Below are 21,546 nucleotides of genomic sequence, written 5' to 3'. Positions count from 1 at the left end.
TGGGTGCACATAATCTTCTAGAATTTAATAATTAGATTCGTAAAACCAAATTAGAATACAAATCTTAATTTGTGATAGTGACAAATAATATTTTTTTCCGGAGTGAAATTGTTAGACATAGATTGCTTAGTAAGACCAATTCTTTAAACTTGTTGGGTAACAATGATAAAGAACCCTCGGAAAAAACAAATTGAAAAAAAATAAAATTACAAATTTCCACTATTTTCTTAAACACTCTTTTGAAAAAATTAACAAGTAAAAGCATGTGTGAGAGTAAATAATAATATTTTTTTAACTTCTACGAGAAGCAGTAGCAGAAATCAAAAGCTACATTTTTCTTATCTCCGATCCAAATGTTAATCATATATGTATGTATAACTTTTTTAATAAATAACTAATTTACCTTGATTCAAGAACTTTTGGATAATTTAAGTAGTATTAATGTATGCGCTTTAAAATGTATGCATACGGGACATTCGTCCAATCTAAGTCTATCAACTTACACCCGTTTAATTTTGAGGTTAACCCTTGAACATACATACATTGTACTTGCATATTTCTTCCTCTCTGCCATGCCCATCTTCCTTTCCCATTTCTCTTTGTACACCAATTCCATGTCTGCAAAAAGAATTAGTAGTGATATAATTCTTTTAATTTTCTGATAATTAATAAATTACAATTTATAAGGGTTGGTCCTTAGTTTTATCTCCGTTGATGCAACAATGAATATGCAAGAAGAAAACTCGAAGCAAGACGAACACAAACACGACATGAATATTTCTGGATCTTGCTTCCATCCACCTGAGGAAGAGCTTGTTCAGTTCTACCTCTGGCGGAAGGTGGAGGGCAAGTGTTTTAATGCAGAACTCATCACTGTTTTAGACCTTTATTGCTACGATCCATGGGAACTTCCTGATACATATATATATATATATATACTTATATGATATGATTATGAATGCACTTGTATGTATCCCTTATGATATGCCTAAGTAACCCTTTTCATGTCCTCCGAAATATCTCTTGTAAACTGGGAAATTCTCCAGAATCTTGTTTCTTTCTGAGGTGTATCTCTTCCGAATTTTCTTTTTGTCTACATAATCTGGTTCTTTGGATATTCTTAGCCTTTGCTACAACAGGGGAAAAAGAATTGTACTTTTATGTTCCAACATATAAGAAGTATCGAAAGGGGGATCATCGAAATCGGGCCATGACTTTCGGTTATTGGAAGGCTACTGGTGCTGATAGGAATGATCGTAAGTGAGAATTTAAGTTCTCAGCAAAGCACTATTATCTTCTTTGATGTTTAGTTAATTATATAGCATGTGATTTCCAATCAACATATGAGCTCCTGGAAACGATAAATCGATCCAAGCACAAACAAAAATTGTCTGACCCTGTGATTTGATAATGGTCATTGCAAAACACAACCTAATGGGAAATTTCTTCCGTCTAAACTGAAACGGGTAACCTTCATTTTCAGCCGGAGATAAAGGCATCCGAGGAATCAAAACTTTTTTCCGGTGTTTAAAAATCAACTTGCTAAAGAATTTACTAAAAAATGTAAATAAATAATTTTTTTGACATAAAATTTAGAAAAGAAATAGGAATGTGTATTAATATCAAAATCCATTTAAGATGGAAAAAGAATTACAGAAAAAACCCTTAGAAAACCTATTAATTTAATTTGCTAACTTAAATGAATAAGGAAATATAAATAAACAAATTTTTTGGCATAAAATTTACGAAAGAAAGAAAGGAAAAAAAGAGGAATATGCATTAATTTCCAAATTCATTTAATATAGACAATGAATTACAAAAAAACCCTTAAGATAATCTATTAATTTAGTTTGCTAACCTGCATGAACAATGATATAATAGAAAATTCACAATTAGAAGTCATATATTTATATGTAAAAAATAATGTTATAGTTTAGAAAAGAAAGAGGAATGTGCATTAATTTTCAAATTCATTTAAGATGGACAATGAATTACAAAAAAACCCTTAAGATAACTTATTAATTTAATTTGCTAACTTAAATGAACAAGGATATAATAAAAAATTCACAATTAGAAGTCATATTAGAAGATCGATGATAAGTTGTCATTTTTATCAAAAATTATCATCCATATTAACGATGTAATTTAAAATTTTTAAATTATACATCAACTCAAACGTCACTTTTCAATTTTTTTACGGTGAAACATAAGAAAGTTATGCATGTTTATTACCTTCGATCAGTGTGAAACAACACTCATCGTAATTAAAGATATCGCATTGTCTTTACTGTTAACAGACAAGTTGGATGCACATACGTGTGAATTTCATATTCTGTGTCGACGAATTTGATTGAAAATTTAAAAAAGAAAAAAGAAAAAAGAAAGAAGGTGGTCCATCCACATTTCCAACTCGAAATCCAAGGGAAAATTGTTCCTAAAATCCACAAAACTTTAATTGAAATCTACTCATGCAGAGGTCAATAATTACTACCTTGGCGGTAATTTTGTAGGAGACGAAAGCCTGAAACCCGCTGCCATCGGAAACCGATACAGTCAAATATGCACCTGGGGCTAAGCGACATCGAACCTGCTCCATTTCTATACGGACGCTATGGTACGCCGGCTATGCGCAGCTTAAGTCTACTTCCCCGGCGGTTAGCTGGAGAAGACTTTGATATTTATAAATGGGATTTCAAAAAAATCAAAAATCACTAAATGAATATATAGTCTTTGTTCAAACAACATTTAATCATCTTATGTTTGTATTTCGTGAATTGTTTGTACTCATTTTTTTTAAATTTTATAAATTTTCGATTACATCTTATCAATTATTATTTATAATAAATAATTTTTTTAATATAAATCTAAGAAGCATTATATTAAATACATGTTCTACATAAAATATATAAAATACATTATCTATCTATATATTAAATGTAAAATGTAAAATAAAGGGTGGGATCAAAAAATAAGTTGGGAGGTTTTTTGATAACGGAGAGATGAGTGAATTTTTTTGTTTTTGACTTGGCATTGCAAATACCACAAAAAAAAAAAAAAAAACTCCAATAATGTTAATATTTAAAAATTTAATAACATAGAAAGATAAGGATAAATATTTTTTTTTATAAATTTAAAATATTTTTGAAAGTGGATAAAATATGTTGGATTAAAAGATATCAAGTTACTTAGTCTAATACTCTGATGCTTTATAATATCACAAAAACTATAATGAGCCTGTCTCACGTTGTCTTTTTTTTTGTGAGACAGATTTTCGATTTGATCTAATAAAAAAAAATATTATTTTTATGTTAAAATATTAATTTTTATGCTAAAAAATATAATATAAATAAAATGATTAATTTAATATAATTTATGTTTTTCGATTGATTCAATTTTGACATAAATACACATCGCTTTTCACATTTATATCTGAATCATAAAATTCGGTATCATGTTGTTTTAAGTGATATTTTTTCGATTTTATCTGAAGTTTCAACACCCCTAACGAGAACAATAGTCAAATTATAACTTGTGTAAGACTAAATCTATTAAAACTAAAATAATGTATATATTTATACTATTCCAGATTTTGCATGATATTTTCAGATTGAGATTCACCAGTTCTTAAAATTTTAATTTAATATAATATTGTTTCATGGTAAAAATGATTCTTAAAAAAGGGAAAAAAAAATTAATTCCACAAATGCAATGCATTATACGTTTATAAGGTTTGAAATATTTATTCCATATTGCATCTCTTCGAACCAAATATTCCAAATATATATGCAATTTATACATCCAAAGAAAGTAAAAAGATCTTGGACAAAATGTAGATCAGTATATCAGGGTTTTGTAAAATCGATTAAGATGTTGTCCTTAATTTTGAATAAAATTTAAATTCATCTAAATTGGTGTTTTTTTTGTGAAATAATACGTCAATCTCTAATCGCGACCATAACAAAGTTCTTAAAACTATAAAGAAAAGCCACCGACCGTTTGGTCTGGTGGTGTCAGATGTTCCGATTACCGGAAAATGAGACCCACCATCCCATCCAGAGTTGTCATTATAAAAAATAAAAATAAAAATAAAAATATAACAATAATAATAATAACTGATAAGAATGAAGAACGTAAATCTGTTGAATATATAGCATAAGTCGTTTTTTGTTTACACTTGTTTTGTTAGTACGCTTCTTCATTTAGTGTACTGAGAGTAGCTGAGAACTTGTATAAATAAGTTCCACATCTGTACCGAACATTCCTTGATTTTTACTCCACTTCAATAACAAAGGACGGTAGTTCCTTCATCTTCAGTTAACTTTTACATGGTATCAGAGCATAAAGATCTAGGGCATCGCTCTAAGATTTCTTCTTTTCTTTCAGAATCGAAGATTACTTCAGCTCAGATGTGCTGAATTCGGCAATTTGCTGGTTGATTTCGATATATTCACGGGACTTGCGATTTCTCGAGTGGTTTTTTTCCATCTTTTTGTGAGTCATTCTCGGTTGCTCCTAATCCACGGCAAATTTCAACAACTTCAGTGATCCTCTTTCGATTCAGTCTTCAGATACTCCAGGAATGAACATCATCAATGAACAGCTGACTGGTGTTGAGAATTATCGAGTCTGGAGTCGTGCGATGTTGATTGCGTTGCGTGCGAAAAATAAGTTGGCGTTTATTGATGGAACTTGCCAACGTCCAGCTGCAGGAAATCTTACGCTTAATCAGTGGGAACGGTGTAATGCATTGGTGTTATCGTGGATCATGAATACGGTTTCTAAGGAGATATTTGGGGGAATTGTGTACTCTACGGATGCCTCAGCAGTTTGGAAGGATCTGAAAGAACAATTTGATAAAATCAATGGATCTCGAATTTTTTCCATCCACAGAGAGATCGGAGGATTGCGTCAAGGTAATCTATCCATTTCTACGTATTATTGTAAACTCAAACAACTTTGGGATGAGTATGCGTCGTTTATTACTCTTCTTTCATGTACGTGTGATACTGCTCGTAAGTATGTTGATCATGATCATCAACAAAAGATGCTCCAGTTCTTGCTCGGGTTAAATGATAGCTATGTCCATATTAGAAGTCAAATTTTGATGATGGATCCGCTTCCGACTGTTAACCAAGTTTTTTCCATGGTATCTCAAGAAGAATCGACTCGGTCTCTGTTGGTAGTTGAACCTCCTCCATCGGTCTTTTATTCATCTCAGAACAGGGTTGATGAACGGAAGTCAACTGTGGTTACCTGTGATTATTGTCATCTGATCGGTCATTCTAAAGCCAATTGTTATAAACTTGTTGGTTACCCACCGAGCCACCGTCTGTATAGACCTGCACCTCCACAATTTCGAGGGCCTAGGAAGCCAACCAAGGATAATACTAAACAACAAAGAGGTCATGATGCACACATGGCTACTGAAATACATGCGGAGAGGGCAAATTCAGAGATAACCACCACTGAAGTCCCTCCAGTTTTCACTCCTGCTCAATATGCAGAAATAATGAAGCTGTTAGGCGGTCCTGCGGGGCAATCTCCTACTGAATCAATTGCTAATATGGCAGGTAATCTCGATACACTTTGTGGCACCAATTGGATAGTTGACACAGGGGCCACTGAACATATGACTGGTAACTCTTTGCTCTTGAAAGGAACTAAGTCATTGCCTAACTCCACTAGTTCAGTGCGGCTGCCAAATGGTAGCCAAATTCATGCCACAAAAATTGGCTCCGTAACATTATCCACGTCCATCACTCTTCCTCATGTTTTATACATTCCTCAATTCCAATTCAATTTGCTGTCCATTTCTAAATTCACCAAAACCCACAATTGTTCAGTCACCTTTTATCCACGTCTTTGCATTTTTCAGGACCTCAAGAATGGGAAACTCATGGGGATTGGTAAGGAGGACCATGGCCTTTACCATCTCATCAATGTGTCTTCTGCGCCTTTTGGTTCAAGTTCTACATCTTCCTTGTTATCTCACTGTACTGAATTTTCTTTACCACACTGTTGTTTCTTGTATAACAATTAGCAATGAACTTTGGCATAAAAGACTTGGACATATGTCCCTTGATAGAATGAGTATGTTGCCCATTATATTGACAAATTCAAGTTTACAGCTTTGTCACATCTGTCCTCAAGCTAAACAAACCAGATTGAAATTCCCAAAAAAGAGTTTGTCTACATCTTCAAGTCTTTTTCAATTGTTGCATATGGATATTTGGGGTCCGTTTCGAGTGCCTACTTACAATGGTGAACGTTATTTTATCACTATTGTTGATGATTTTTCTCGAGGAACTTGGGTATATCTCATGCATTCAAAGCTAGACGTACTTCATATCCTAAAACGGTTTTTCGCTATGGTGCATACTCAATTTTCCAGAAATATTAAAGTCATTCGCACCGATAACGCCTCTGATTTTTTCAAATCAGAGTGTCGTTCTTTTTCTCCTCTCTTGGAGTCATACATCAAAGCTCTTGTCCATACACACCACAACAAAATGGTGTAGTTGAACGAAAACATCGTCATATTCTTGACATAGCAAGATCCTTGCGATTCCAAGCATCGCTTCCACTTAAATTTTGGGGGGATTGTGTTTTAACTGCGGTCTACCTCATTAACCGCACTCCGAGTCCTCTTATTCGAAACCAAACACCTTTTGACATACTATTTTGCAAATCTCCTTCTTACTCTCATCTTCGAGTATTCGGCTGTCTTTCCTATGCAACAATTTTAACTCGTGACCACAAATTCTCTCCACGAGCTAATGAGTGTGTTTTTTTGGGTTATTCTAGTGTCCAAAAGGGCTATAGACTCATGGAGCTTAAGACAAATAAGTTCCTGATATCGAGAGATGTAGTGTTCCATGAATATTACTTTCCTTTTGCTCAATCAATGGATTCTCCTCCTTTTTGTTCCCATCCATTATCTTTCATAGATTCTACTGAGCTTGAAAATTCGGATTCCAACCTTAACTCATCCACTGATCACCCCCTGATTCCTACACCAGCTGATGTCCCCATGATACAGCCACGCAAATCCACTCGCCCCACTCGGCCTCCTATTTGGACCACTGATTATTCATGCCCTTCCCTATCCAGAAATACCTCTGCTTCATGTGTCTATCCTATATCACGTCACTTACGATATTCAAACTTTTCTCCATCTTACCAACACCTTGTGGCAGCAATTTCTTCTATAACCGAGCCTCGATTTTATCACGAGGCAGTCGTTGATCCTAGATGGATGGAAGCAATGAAATTAGAACTTACAGCATTGGAATCTAATCATACATGGACAGTGGTGGATTTGCCGGCAAATACTAAACCCGTTGGGTGTCGTTGGGTTTACAAAATAAAATATTTGCCGGATGGGAAGGTTGATCGTTTCAAAGCAAGATTAGTGGCGAAAGGCTACACTCAACTTCCGGGGATAGATTTTCATGATACATTCTCACCCACGGCCAAAATTGTCACCATTCGTTGTTTATTGGCCTTGGCAGCCATTAATCGATGGAGTCTTCATCAAATGGATGTGGCCAATGCATTTCTCCAAGGAGATTTGGATGAGGAAATTTTTATGTGTGTGCCACCGGGATATAAGGTTCATGGTGCTAATAAAGTTTGTAAGTTACGTAAATCCTTATATGGCCTCAAACAGGCGTCTCGCCAATGGAATCACAAATTTGCTAGTGTCATGGTTGATGCAGGATTTAAGCAGTCCCAATATGATCATTCTCTGTTTTTACAGCATGATTCTGATGGCATTACACTCTTAATTGTCTATGTAGATGATATTGTTATCACAGGTAGTAATGAAGTTGCCATTACTCATATCAAGCAATTTTTACACTCCAAGCTACAACTTCGCGATCTGGGCACTTTACGGTACTTCTTGGGACTTGAAATTGCTCGCTCTAAGGAGGGGCATTTATCTTAATCAAAGAAAATATGCTTTGGAACTTATTTCTGAAGCTGGTCTTTCGGGGGCAAAGCCGTTTGATACGCCGTTTGAACAACATAAACGGTTGACCAGCTTGGATTTGGATTTGATCATGAGTCAAGACACTTCAAATGATCCTGTTCTTTCTCATCCTGATTCTTGTGCCCATTTAGTTGGCAAGCTGATTTATCTTACAATCACTAGACCTGACTTATCTTATGTTGTTCAACACTTAAGTCAGTTTATGCACTCCCCCAAGCAATCTCACATGGATGCTGCACTTCGAGTTGTGAAATATATCAAGAAATCGCCTGGCCTTGGCATTCTGCTTCCTGTCCACAGCGCCTTCATTCTTACTGCCCACTGTGATTCGGATTGGGCCGCATGTCCCATGACTCGACGGTCCCTTACAGGTTATTGCATCAAATTGGGAAGTTCATTGTTATCTTGGCGAACGAAAAAGCAAAGCACTGTGTCCCGGTCTTCTGCTGAAGCTGAATATAGGGCCATGGCTACAACCACATGTGAAGTTGTTTGGATCACTGGCCTGCTATCAGACATGGGAGTGCGTTTACAAGGCCCTGCCGTCTTATATTACGACAATAAAGCAGCCTTGCATATTGCGGCGAATCCTATGTATCATAAGCGTACCAAACACATCGAAATTGACTGTCATTTGGTGCGCGAAAAGATCAAGGCATGCTTGATCAAGACGGCGCACGTTTCTACTTCTCACCAACTTGCGGATATATTCACCAAGGGGTTGAGCAAAGAGCAGCACACTTTTTTGTTGTCCAAGCTTGGTGTTCATGACCTATACCAAGCTTGAGGGGGGGTGTGTTGAATATATAGCATAAGTCGTGTTGTTAATACTTGTTTTGTTAGTACGCTTCTTCATTTAGTGTACTGAGAGTAGCTGAGAACTTGTATAAATAAGCTCCATATCTGTACCGAACATTCCTTGATTTTTACTCCACTTCAATAACAAAGGACGGTAGTTCCTTCATCTTCAGTCTTTTACAAAATCCTCTTTTGAGCATGAGATAGGCTGTCAAACTATACATCTTTTTAAAAATAAAAACCCTTCAAACTTCCATTATAATTTGTCTCAAATAAGATCAAAGTCAGGGAAATAAAAATAACATGAAGTCATAAAAGTATTAACGCACCTGAAACTAGATTCTATGAAACTACAGACCCTGAACCTGTATATTCTAATATTCCTGAGTAACATATCTTAATACATACTTTTGGGATCGTTATAAACATCAGAAACCAGCTTCGGGCCAACATGGAACGAGCCTGGAGTGAGTTGAATCACTCACTATTCATGGTATTTTGTCAAATCAAACGTCAACGTCCGCGAGCATCTGCAGCAAATAAGCACCAATATTTGTTCTCTTGTGACTCAAATATGAAACAGACGAAAAAAATGGAAGAGAGTAAGGATTGTTTACCCTCTATCAGAGTCTCTGTAAACACCAACCAAAGCTTCGGCTTTATCGTAAAAATTATCCTTGAGTGAGATCACGATGCTCTGAAATCCGGTACCAAGTTCCACATCTACATCTAGCCTTGCTCCTCCACATGATTTTGACCGAATAAAGCTAGCAACTTTGGCCACATTTAGATTGTCTAATGCAGCATCCACTTCATCTAATATGAAGAATGGTGAAGGTCTAAAACTGAAAAATCCCAGGATATAAAAACAATCAGTTGGTAAGAGTGAGCGGGAATTCCTTCAAAGAGATCACTAATGCATGGTATTGTAAATACCTATGGATTGAGAAGAGTAGGGCAAGTGCTGCTACAGTTTTCTCACCACCAGATAGCTGTGACATGTCACGATACCGCTTGGTTGGTGGCATAGCACTGTACTTGATGCCATATAAATATGGCTCATCCGGGTTCTCCAAGTTCAGATACGCGGTTCCACCCACTGCATGGGTACTGCTTGCCCCGCCCACTGAGTGTGTATTGCTCTTTGTGAGTTCGTTGTATATTTTGTCGATGTTACCAGATATATGATCAAAGGCTTTCATAAACAAGTCATGCCTAAATTGAACATAAAGTTAGCAGCACGAAACAAGTTGGGACAAACAGATAGTCTCTGTGCCATACAGAAGCACGAATAACACAAGTGTGATGCTAATGGTAAGCTGCTCGGCATAAACTGAAGGTTGTGCATGACAACATCAAGTTGAAGCATAAGCCAAAACGTTCAGAAGCAAAAGTGTGGTAGTAGGACAGAATGCACACATAGATCACAGACAAAACTGAGAATAAACCAAAAGGACCTTATTCTTGTAATAGGCATCCATATCACATATATAACAAACACTTGGTCTTTTTAATTTAAACTCGCAGTACAATTCCCTTTCAAAACAAGATATATTAAGAAACATGACTCCAGCACAATTTAGCATACCATTTCTACCAAGATTAGTTTTGCTGTCTAGAAATCATGTGCTTGGTTTAATATTGAGACTCAGAGTAAACAGGCTTTGAAGGTTTTATACAAGATTTACAGGAAGTCCTTGCCTCATTATACAGTTGCCACAAATTTTTCACAACATCCAATATCATTATTTTGTGCAGTAAGGTCGATATAGGTCTTTTAGGTATTATAATTCTACCGATGCATAGGTTTCGAAGGATAACCTTCTACGACATAGTAAGAAATTTTTAAACAATTAATAGAGCACCTCGTCTGCTTAACTTGGTTGAATTCAGCAGTTATTTTGTTCTGCTCATCTCTGGCAGCTTCCCATTCTTTGGATGCAGCTCTTTCCTTTGCCAACACAGCCTCATATTGGTCGAGTGCCTTCAAATTCGGAGCTGTTCTTTCGATTTCAGACATCAAAGAAGTTATTTTTTGAGTAAATTCAATTTCAATTTTGTCCCTTTCAGATGGTTTTGACTTTTGTAGAAGAGACCTATTCAGTAAACTGAAGTCAAAAACTGGCCCCGGTGTTGATGATCCGGTATCCATAGGGTCATCCACTGTTGGAATATCTATTTGTTCTAGCTCACACTTCTCTAATATCTCTTGCTTCTGCAAATTCAACTGCTCAATCAGAGCCTCCTGCAATTCCATAAGCATATAAAATTTACGTAAATTATTTTGCTAAATTAGGTAATCTAAACTTGAAGGCAGTAAAAGAATGATGTTTAAAAAGCTAATATCTGGAAGCTCATAAATGATATTTCTCAAGGATAGCAATAGATCATCGCAAACCTTGGACTTAATTTGACGATTGTGCTTGCTAATATTTGTAGTGGCTGCAGAGATCTTTTTCTTCCATTCCTGGATATCCTTTTCACAGTCTTCAGATTTTGACTTCCATGCTGAAGAGGATAGATGGTAAATTTAGAGTTTTCATGTAAAATTCAAAATTCTAAATGGTCCAGAACGAAAAGTAGGGGACCTCAAAATCGGAACTTAGATCACAAGAATACAATAGTGACAAGATGAAAACCAGATCTAGCATTATCATGAATTCCAAATCACAAATACCTAATCAGCCTTTAGCAAAAGCAAATCCAGGATGTTTCTTAAGCATGCGAGGGATAAACAAAAAACGAAAGACAAGATAATAGTAATTCATCTGTGCTTCTGAACTGATAATTATTTGTTTTATAGTTGTTTAATAGCTTTTTAAGTGCATGTTGGCATTTATATGATGAAAATCACATTAGAGATATAGATTCAAAATATTATTCCTTTGAATGCCTCACTTCAATAAAGCATAAACCATGCCTTTCACCTAGGCTCTACTATGCTTATGTGCCTTACGATTTAATATCTATCAATCCGTCATTTCATCAAAAAAGCATATATATATTCCTATTGAGATTTATGGTATGTGGCTACAATTTCACATGCTTAAGGGACTGGCACTTAGGGTTTTAGCCCAAGAAAAAAGGGAAAAAGACACTTAAGTACCTTGTACTTCTTCCTTTAAATTCTCGATCTCGGAATTTGCAGTCTCCGTTGCTGATTTCAAATCATTCTGACTTTTCTCTACCTCTTTCAAAGAATTTTTCAAGTCAGATATTGTTGATTCCAGTTTGGCAATTCGTGAACCCACATCTCGTTTCATTTCATACTCCAATCTAGCCAAATGGGTTGAGATTAATACACTGTACTTCATTCAGTGCAAAAGGAGACCACAATAATACTGAGGTCTACCTTCACAAACAATACCAAAACCAAGAGTTGAAGTTTCTTATCACAAGAAATTGGCCAGTCATGGAGAAAAAGGGATAAAGTTTTGGGTCTGTCCTTGACATTAAATGCAAATAAGACCACATTAATACTCAGCTCTACCTTCACAAACAATACCAAAACCAAGTGTTTTAGGTTGTGCTTGGATTGATACATTTGGGAACATGGATTTCAAATCCATTGATATCAAATTCTTTGACTTGCTTGGATGTACAAAATTTGAGTGAATTTCAAGTTAAGCGATGTTAATAGAAATTGTGGTCAACTTCAAATATACTCACAATGAGTTTCATTCGAAATCCATCCATCCACGTACAACCTTAATTTCTTAGAGAAATAATCGGTCGGTCATGGAGAAAAATGGTTAAAATTTTGTGTCTGCACTTTGCAGCTGGATAATATGTTAAAGAATATATCTGGAAGTTGAAATAACTCAGCACACATGTACCATAAGATGCCAGCTGGATTGATCCATGATACTTGTTATTATAAGTTTGAAATGCAGCCAGCTATGTAGAAACTTTAATAAAACTTTATGGTCCTGGACTTTTCAGCTTTGCTCATACTTACATGGACATTTCTGGAAGACATTATCCAAGAGCACAGTTTAACATAAGATAGTAGCTTGATTGCACCTATGATACTTGTTTTAAAAAACCGTTTTCAATCAAAATTACCCAAAAATGACTGCAGCTTTGCTACATTTTAGTCCTCTGTCAATTAAAAAGATTCTTAGAAGCATCGTAGCTAGTTATGCTGTACCAAATTGCATCTAAAGAGAGACGATGAAATTCATATATAAGTGACTATTAAACAAGCAGATGCTTGTTCAGTCATGAATCTTAAGAACAAGTTCAATAAATGCTTTAACAGTGCCTGAAATGTTTTTTTATGAATGCAAATTAACACGTGAAAGCCTTAGAGGGATTACCAAAAAAGCCACTCAAACAGTATTAAAATAAGCATTCCAAAATCCAAATAGATATGCCAAAACAACTATCTTAAAGACCTGATAAATAAGCCACTAGAATACATACTGGTACTTTAGCTTTGAATGCTGGTTATGCAAGCTGAGCTTCTCTGCAGCCATCTGATCAACGGCCTTTAGTTGATTTTCTTCATATTCTCGAATGTTTTTCACACCGACAGACTCACTGAATCTCTTGTAGATTCGGTCAACTATATCATTGATTCTCTTTTCCAATGATGTTATCTTTGATGTCCTTGTGCTAATAGCATTTTCCAACTACAAAGGCCAAACCCATTTTTAGGTATTTTTAACCAGAAATAGGAATATTATGGAACAAAAAAAAAAACCTTTTGAAATTCAGGTCTGACGCGACCAATTTCATCTTCTATATTGCTCTTCTCCACCTTCATTTTGGTAAGCTTGTCCTCTATGCTTTTCTACAAAAAGAGTCAAATTACATTACAATGTGATGACATCTGAAAACCATCACAGTACATGCCACCGCTTTCAAACTAATCAATACTGCATTAAAAAAATTAACATGGATAGGCATCTTTAGGTTACCTATGTAAGGCTAAAGGAGACATTTTGTATTAGAAGTCAATCTGCATCTGATTAGATAATTACGTTCAACAAGCACAAATTCATAAAAACTCGTCAACAAATCAGCTACAATTGAGAATTAAATTCATTAACATCGGTAAAGTAGCTATGATTGAAAATTGATTTAAATTAGTTAGGAAAGTTAAATCCCAGGATTATGGAGAGAATAAATTAGTTTCCAGATTTAAGAGGAATACTTGGGTTCGCTTTTCTCAATTTAGATTGTAATTGTTTCCTCTGCAAACAAGTAATTCAATAAAAGGACAGAATATTACTTCATTTTTTCTTATGCTCATTGTTTCATAGTACCAAGCCCAGGGCCTGATTAAAATTACGGCCACCACGGTTGGCGCTGGTTTTGCCACTTCGAAATCCAGCTGCAGCGTGGGTAGGAGTGTCTCACATCTGACTATTTCTTTTTCACAAAATTCCCTCCAAGTTATGATTCACCAATTGCATGGGCAAAATTACCTTGCATGGTCTCAATCAATGCACTTGGTGATTGATGACAAAGGCAAATGGGGATACTAGAATGGCGAAGTGAAGCTGCCTGCCACTAACAATCCAAAACATTGACAGTGGCAGTTGGAAACTTGATGGTCACTGCCAAGCTGATCTATTCAACGGATCCATTGTGGGGAAACCTTTTATGTTCTCGTCGACAACTCGAGATGCTTTGGAGGCTGGTTTAGAAATCTAGTCAGCTTTGGAAAGTTATTGTCAATTGTTTGTACTTAACACTTGAATGATGATGTTCCAGATGATCTTCGAGAGGTGACGGTGGACTATATTAAACAGTTGGTTGTTTGACAAAAACTAGAGTCAAGATGAAAATTAGGTAAGTATCAATGATGAGATAACTCTTATTTCAAGTTAGCGCCCTAGACAGGAAAGACGGCTTCACAAAAACATCGAGGGGGAGTGTCAGCAAGTAAGATGACGGAGAATTAATTTGTATAGTTGCTTCAAAATTCAATTAAATACAACAAAGGATTTTCAACACAATGTATTTAAGCAAAAACAATATTAACATAATGCGCCAAGTATCCTCTTTAATCTCCAACCATTTTCCTTCCAAATGAAAATGCAATAATCTAATCTTCAACTAAACCAAAACAAGCACAAAACACATGAAGCATCCTGAAATCTCGTGCCTTCCCAGCATCATTAAACAAAAGAAATTATTAGAACCAGACTGCAACAACTTTGAAATAGGATTGTCAGGTTTGTCCAATTTCTTATGTCACTGAAACTTTTTGTTCAGTTTGTGATTACACTATTGTCCACTGGTCCATAGCAAAAAGAGAATAAATGCATACAAAGGGGAAATGGATGTTTATGACCTTTTTCCCTGTAAGAAGATTTACAAAGGGGAAGGCAAACCTTCTCGATTTCTGCATACTGAATTTTTTTCTCTAGTCCACTGATTTTGCCAGATGCTTCAGACTCCTTGAGCTGCATTTCTCTTATTGATCCAAGCTTTTCAGTTTCGGATTCAAGATCTTCTTTTTTCTTCTTAAGCCCTGCAATGCACAATAACATCAGCAGAAAAGTAACCAAACTGATATGGTGTGGAATAAAAACTTCAAAGACCTTCAATTTTTTTGTCATCCCATTTGTGTGAACGTGCCTCCATTCCACCGCTTGTGCCCCCAGTCATGGTTCCGGATTTGGTCAGTAAGGTCCCATCAGTAGTCACAACTGTGAGCCAAGAAAAAGGAGAGAGAAATAGCATCGGTCAGTTTAGCAACTCTAGGAAAAAATACAGCACTCTTATACCTTTGAACCTCTGCCCGCTCCAGCTCAGATCTTTAGCTTCACGAAGATCATCACAAACTAAGGTATTTCCAACAGCAAACAAAATAGCTTTTTCCAGCACAGGATCAAATCTGTGTCTGTCAAGGAAAGGACCTACAATAGCATTGCTGAAAAGGACTCAACCTCCTACAGAAATACTTGAATTATAAATAACCAATAATTCTCAAGTATATAATATCAATGAATGGACAGATTTAGGGAGGGTAAGTTCTACACATGGGGAGAATCAAAGTTGTGGCAGCAAACTCCAAAACTGAAAATTTATCACCAACAAGGCAGCTAATTTCACACAACCAGACAAAGGCATAATTTATGCAACATCCCTGCAAGATTCACCAGAAAAACTTTACATATGCCTCAGATTTATTCACATAACAGGTATTAAACAGGAGAGCAATGAAGCTTAAAAATCAAATTTTCACAAGCAACAATCATTTCAATTTAGAACCTTCTGGCAAACAGGAAACTTTGATAATACAAAAGACATTATTTCAGATAAGAGAATGAGCAATGTAAACATATAAAGATAACCTAAAGCAGGTGTCTGACAAGAAATGGTTCGCATTTATGCAGGAAAACTGTACAAAATACAAATTCTTGAGAAACATATGTGAAGAAAAATGCAGAATTCTTGACATACACAATGCATGTGACAATTTCCTGCTACTTTGATACGAGAACTAAAGAATGTGAGATTCAATTCGATATGTAATCATAATCAGGCAGATAATAACTAAGATTTCCATGTACATGCACGTGATAATTCATATGATTGATCTGCACACTTCAACCATGGATATTGTATAACATCAAAGACCAACTTGGCTGTTCCTCCTAAGGTACGCAACCTCTCAATAACTGGCTTCACACGCACCGATTGAAGAGGTATGAATGTTAGTGGAGGAAGCCTTTGTTCTTTCAAATACTGCAAACAATAAAGCCTGCTAGTCATAATCGAGTAGCATTTAAATTTTGAAATATGATAACAAACACAAACAAATACAAAATCATCAGCTCATTAAATTTTGTGAAACAATTCATAATGGATTTTTTTTATTAGTCGAAAAACAAATAGATAATAAAGGGTTCCTGTCACAAATTGAATAGTCCATTTAGTCAGTTACACACTGCAAATAACTAGTAACCCAACTAAATAATGTGCAAAGGATTTGGAAAGCAAGAAAAGCTGAGGCTCGACTTTGACGAGTAGTTACAGGTTTTTAAGAAAATAGAACCAGCAACAACAATTAACACTAGAACTTTACATTTCAATTTTGACTGGACCAAAATATTATTCAACCTGGAAGAATGATTTTCCATTGACTGGTGAAGATTGTAATGATGAGCACAAAAGAGTAATAGTTTTAAAGTAATCATATATATGATACCTTTATACATTCCTTCCCAGTGTGTTCGTCCTCCACTACCACAGCATCCATAAATCTGCCCATAGCAACAGTAACGGCAAGGTTGTACTTCTTCTGTGTCGGCCGACAGAGATCAGTCATGCGACCATGAACACCAGGAAAGAGGCGATTTAGAGTTTCAACTGACTGAGACATCCTGGCATCCCTCTCATTTTCATGTCTATCAGCCTTTAGTTCCCGCAGTTGATTATCTAGATCACTAATTTTTGCCTTCAGCATTTCATACTTGCGCCTATAACATTTATTTATCCAAGTGTATGAGAATTATCACCCCGCTGGTATTTTAGTACAACTGGAAAATATTAGTGACAGCACTTAACCAAACCTAGATTCCACAAGCTTGTCTTTCATTTCACGTTGTTCCTTACGCACTCTTGTTAGCTCATCCTTGTGCTTTCCAACTGCATCGAGAATTTTTTTGAGTCTAGTTTGCATTTGTTTCTCTTGTGACTCCAGCTCCTGCTTTCGACTGTCCAACTGCAGAATATTTTCTTCCAAATTATTCCTGGCTTCGATATCAGCATTTTGCTGCCGGTCTAAAACCTCCTTCTCATCTTTTAATTTAGCAGTTTTCATCCCAGCCTCCTCTTTACTGTAACATAATCACTATTAATCAACAGTTTAGCTAACAATGTTGGCTACATTATAACATGCATCCGCAACTAGAAAGCAGATAGCAATTCAAATTTAAGAACACTGAAAGTAATTACCCACATCTGGTGATAAGTCTCCATTTGACTGTCAAGTAACTGAAGCTTTCCACCAGCATCCTGCCCTTTTTTCCTCAACTCCTCGAGTTGTTTAGTCACATCACTTAAGTTGTTCCGAATTTTCTCTACCTCCTCTGTATGTCTCCTTTTTTCTTCTTTTTTCTTACTAAGCTCTTTATTTGTACTTTTAATTTTTGATGTTATACGCAAAATCGCCTCCTTCAATCTTACAAGCTCAGGTTGCTGTGGCATCAAAACCAATTCTAAGTAATCACAAGACTGTGAATAACAGAGCGTGTATCATATTTATAACAGGATAATTGAAACTCAAGCAGTGTGTAAAGACAAGAGAGAATGGTTCATCAAAATCTTGCTTATTTCTAGAACCTTTTAATTGAATAGCAGCAAACCATCGAACAACTTGGCAGTGCTGAGCGTTGGTGTGATCTGGTCTCACAATGAATTAAACTCTGATACTAGTTTAATCTAAACCATTTTAAATCCAAAAGTCAATTTCTTTCATTTCTTGCCGGAAAACGGATTGATGTCACTACAAGAACGAGTTGCTGTTGACAACATCCTACTTTATTTCTGGGGAGGGGGGAAAAAGAAAGAAAGACAATTCAACATGTTTATGAAATTTCATAAAGAAACCTGTTCTGTCATATTGAAATAAATAAAATTAATTCTATAATCATGTTCCTATGCATTCCGAATGAAATTTTAAGAGATTGTAAATTTATTTTCCTTTTCTTCTCGTTAAAGTTAAACTACTCTCTTACATGTACATCTTCTTTCTTCCATATGAAAATGTCCTTGTAAGGATTAAAACATATATACCGATTAAACCACTAGAATACGACGTAAATGAGCATTCACCCAACTTTCGATCATGCCGAAGTTGGTTAATGAGACATCCAAGATGTTAATGAATTTAGAGAACAGAGATTTAAAAATTGCACACTCGGATACAAAGAAACATCAAATCCATATATTATCAAGGAAACTTTAGCCAACAATTGTCAACAGAGTAGAGATCTTAGAGGTAATTCAATCACTTTTAGATGAGCACCAAAAAATGTACATGATCATCAAAATTAACTCACGCTCTTGTCGATTTTACTCCGTTTCTCTGTGATCCTCCTCTCACGCTGTGCAATATCTTTCAAGTATCCAATCTGCTCTTTCTTCTTCTTGCTTGATTCAGCCTCATAATTACCGAGTTCATCCACAATTTCTTTGCGGACATTTTCCTCAACATCCAGGTCCTCATTTGCCTTTTCTGCATCTTTTTGTATGTTCAAAAGTTGCCAAAGAAAATGTTCCTGCTTCAAAGATTTCTGCAGAGATGAAAGGGGAACAAAACAAGTGTTAACCGAAAGAACAAGAACCTATTTCACACTGTAACATTACAGTTAAGGAGCCTCAATAAAGCTTGATGTGTGCGGGTTATGGTGAATTGGTGATTATAAAGTCGACGATGTTAAAAGGTTCCATCACTAATAGCTCAAATGTAAAAGTTCAATGTATGTAAATCAAAAGACACGACACAGATAAGCTCATAAAGAGGTTTTGTTATTCATACCAGTTGATCTTGCAATTTGATATGTTTCTCAGCTTCCTCTTTTTGCAGCTTCTTCTGCTTTTTCTCTGCAGAAATAGTTTTCTTCTTTTGATGGGCAAGCACTGCCTTTTCATCAACTTCGGCTTTGTGTTGCTCCAGCTCCTCATATTGTCTCTTGTATTCTTCAGAACCAGAAATTTGCTCCAGGAGTGCTGTCAGCTCTTTAGGATTTTTTGAAGCTATAGACTCCACGTCTCCCTGCATAATAATTAGACCACATAATTTACAAAGAGCATAAACAACTGCATGACTCAAATCGATATATATATATATATATATATATATATATATATATATATATATATGTATATATATATAACGCAAATATGTATTTATGTAATGTACTAAATATTATGGCTTCATTCTACACACGCAACACTAAATCGGCTAACTAACTCCTGAAATTCATACCGTCGTATAAAAAATGTAATCACCTGAAAAACAAGAAAATTCCGCGCTTTGACTAGAATGCCAAGGGACCTCAACTTCGCATTATACTCGTCCCAATTCACTACGCGATCCCCTACCCTATACTCACTGCCACCGGCAGTGGTAATTGACCGCGTGAATTGAATTTCCGACCCCTCAGGAAGCTGGTACACCAGCATGACATGCGCCTTACGGCCTCTTCGCTCCTTCTCGCGGTCGTCGAAAGCGTAAATGAGGTCTCTCAACTGGGCCCCACGCAGCTGTCCAGTCCGCACACCAAGGACGAAGCTTATCGCATCCATCAAATTAGATTTCCCGGCTCCGTTGGGGCCAATAATGGCCGTGAAATCGTAGAACGGGCCGATGACTTGGTGGCCCTTGTAGGATTTGAAGTTCTCCAGCTCCAGCCGGAGGATCTTCCCGGAGGCGGGCCGGGATGGCATTTTGGGGATTGTAGCAGAATGGTAAGCTTTACGAGGGAACGACTTTATAGCAAGTGTGATTTGTGAATTGTTAAGTTGGGTTATCTATGCGATTTCTTTTTTGTTGGGGAACGAGTATTTTTGTTAGCAGATATTTTGTGAGAAGTAGAGATAGATCAATTTTATCGATATTTATAATAAAAATTAATATTTTTTATATAAAAAAATATCATTTTTTTATGGATGATTCAAATAAAAAATATATCTCATAAAATATTAATTGTGACACCGTTTCATCCAAGTTTTTATCGTAGCTTATCTAAACGAGCTTTCGAAATCAATTTAACTTCTCAAATTTAAGAGATGGACATCAAATTAACTGCAAATCAAATCATGATGAAGTTATGGAGAGTTATGGTTGGGCTTTCCTGTAACGTGGAAGAGGTCCGTACAGGGAAGGGTGTGTCTAATGAGGTTTTTGGTTTTTAAGACCGAACATAAAAAATAAATAAAAATTTAGGATTTGAAGGAAAAAAATATATATAAGTGGAGACGAACCCACCCGGTCTGTACCGTGGTAGGTTCTTCTTGACATGCATATCATCCACAGATTCAATATACAAAAACTCAATCAAGATTTGTTTTTTTTATAAAACTGTGAATCTTGATGGATACCATCTTTCATCATAAAATTAGAATCGGAACTATTTATCGGTTTCGATTCCAAACTTTCGTGTTGACTCTGTTCTTGTTTATAGAAAAAGATCAGAACCAAGTTCAAAATCGGATTTGAAGCTATGAACTAATATATTCCAGAGAGTGTACATAGATAACTTAATTTGTATCAGTTATATTTGACATCTACTTTTATATCTTTTTTTATATAAGAAACATAAATGGATAATAATATTTTGTTAGATATGAAATTATTAATTAATTAACTCGTATGATCAGCCAACCAATTATTCCAATTTTAAACAGTCTCCAAACTAAAACAGTCGATTTAGGAACTCTTGTCATGCAATCAAGAGTTCTGAATGTATTTGTGTATGACGTTTTTATTCATGTATGTTTCGTTGGATCAATTATAGTTGTGTAATAATGTTCTTTTTTATATCAATTTTAATCTTCTCCGTCAAAATCATGTAATAAATGACTAATATATTTCTTAAAATTTATAATTACATGGTCAAATACATGTGAATATCTCGCGTTTTTTTTTAAATCACGTACTTACAAAAATTTAATAATATAATTTATTATTTAATTATATTCTTTTGGAGATGACCAAAATTGATTTAGAAAAACATAGTTATAAGATTATGATTATCAACGAAAACATATATGACTAAAAATAGCATACA

At 35.5% G+C, this 21,546-nt stretch overlaps 1 protein-coding gene across 2 annotated transcripts; it reads right to left on the bottom strand.

Annotated features, from left to right (window-relative positions):
- Positions 1–9,027: 9,027 nt before the first annotated feature.
- LOC142529771 (structural maintenance of chromosomes protein 1-like) lies at positions 9,028–20,266 on the bottom strand. 2 transcript variants are annotated; one of them, XM_075635403.1, is made up of 18 exons: positions 19,766–20,262; positions 19,293–19,529; positions 18,814–19,047; positions 17,712–17,950; positions 17,323–17,589; positions 16,959–17,229; positions 16,371–16,495; positions 15,532–15,641; positions 15,346–15,453; positions 15,136–15,275; positions 13,497–13,586; positions 13,217–13,425; positions 11,898–12,067; positions 11,190–11,299; positions 10,657–11,036; positions 9,728–10,006; positions 9,409–9,636; positions 9,028–9,321 (listed from the first exon to the last, which is right to left on the bottom strand). In XM_075635403.1, exons 1-18 carry the CDS (start codon positions 20,201–20,203, stop codon positions 9,276–9,278), a joined length of 3,681 nt encoding a protein of 1,226 aa, XP_075491518.1. In that variant the 5' UTR covers positions 20,204–20,262; the 3' UTR covers positions 9,028–9,275. The 2 variants fall into 2 exon arrangements, with proteins under 2 accessions (XP_075491518.1, XP_075491519.1); XM_075635404.1 differs by lacking the exons at positions 9,028–9,321; positions 9,409–9,636 and having other exon boundaries at positions 9,848–10,006; positions 10,671–11,036; positions 19,766–20,266.
- Between the last annotated feature and the right edge of the window lie 1,280 nt (positions 20,267–21,546).

The sequence above is a fragment of the Primulina tabacum genome, chromosome 16 (assembly GCF_025594145.1).
Source record: "Primulina tabacum isolate GXHZ01 chromosome 16, ASM2559414v2, whole genome shotgun sequence".
NCBI lineage: Eukaryota > Viridiplantae > Streptophyta > Magnoliopsida > Lamiales > Gesneriaceae > Primulina > Primulina tabacum.
Note: the sequence above shows the minus strand (reverse complement) of the source record. Positions and strands in the feature narration are given on the sequence as shown.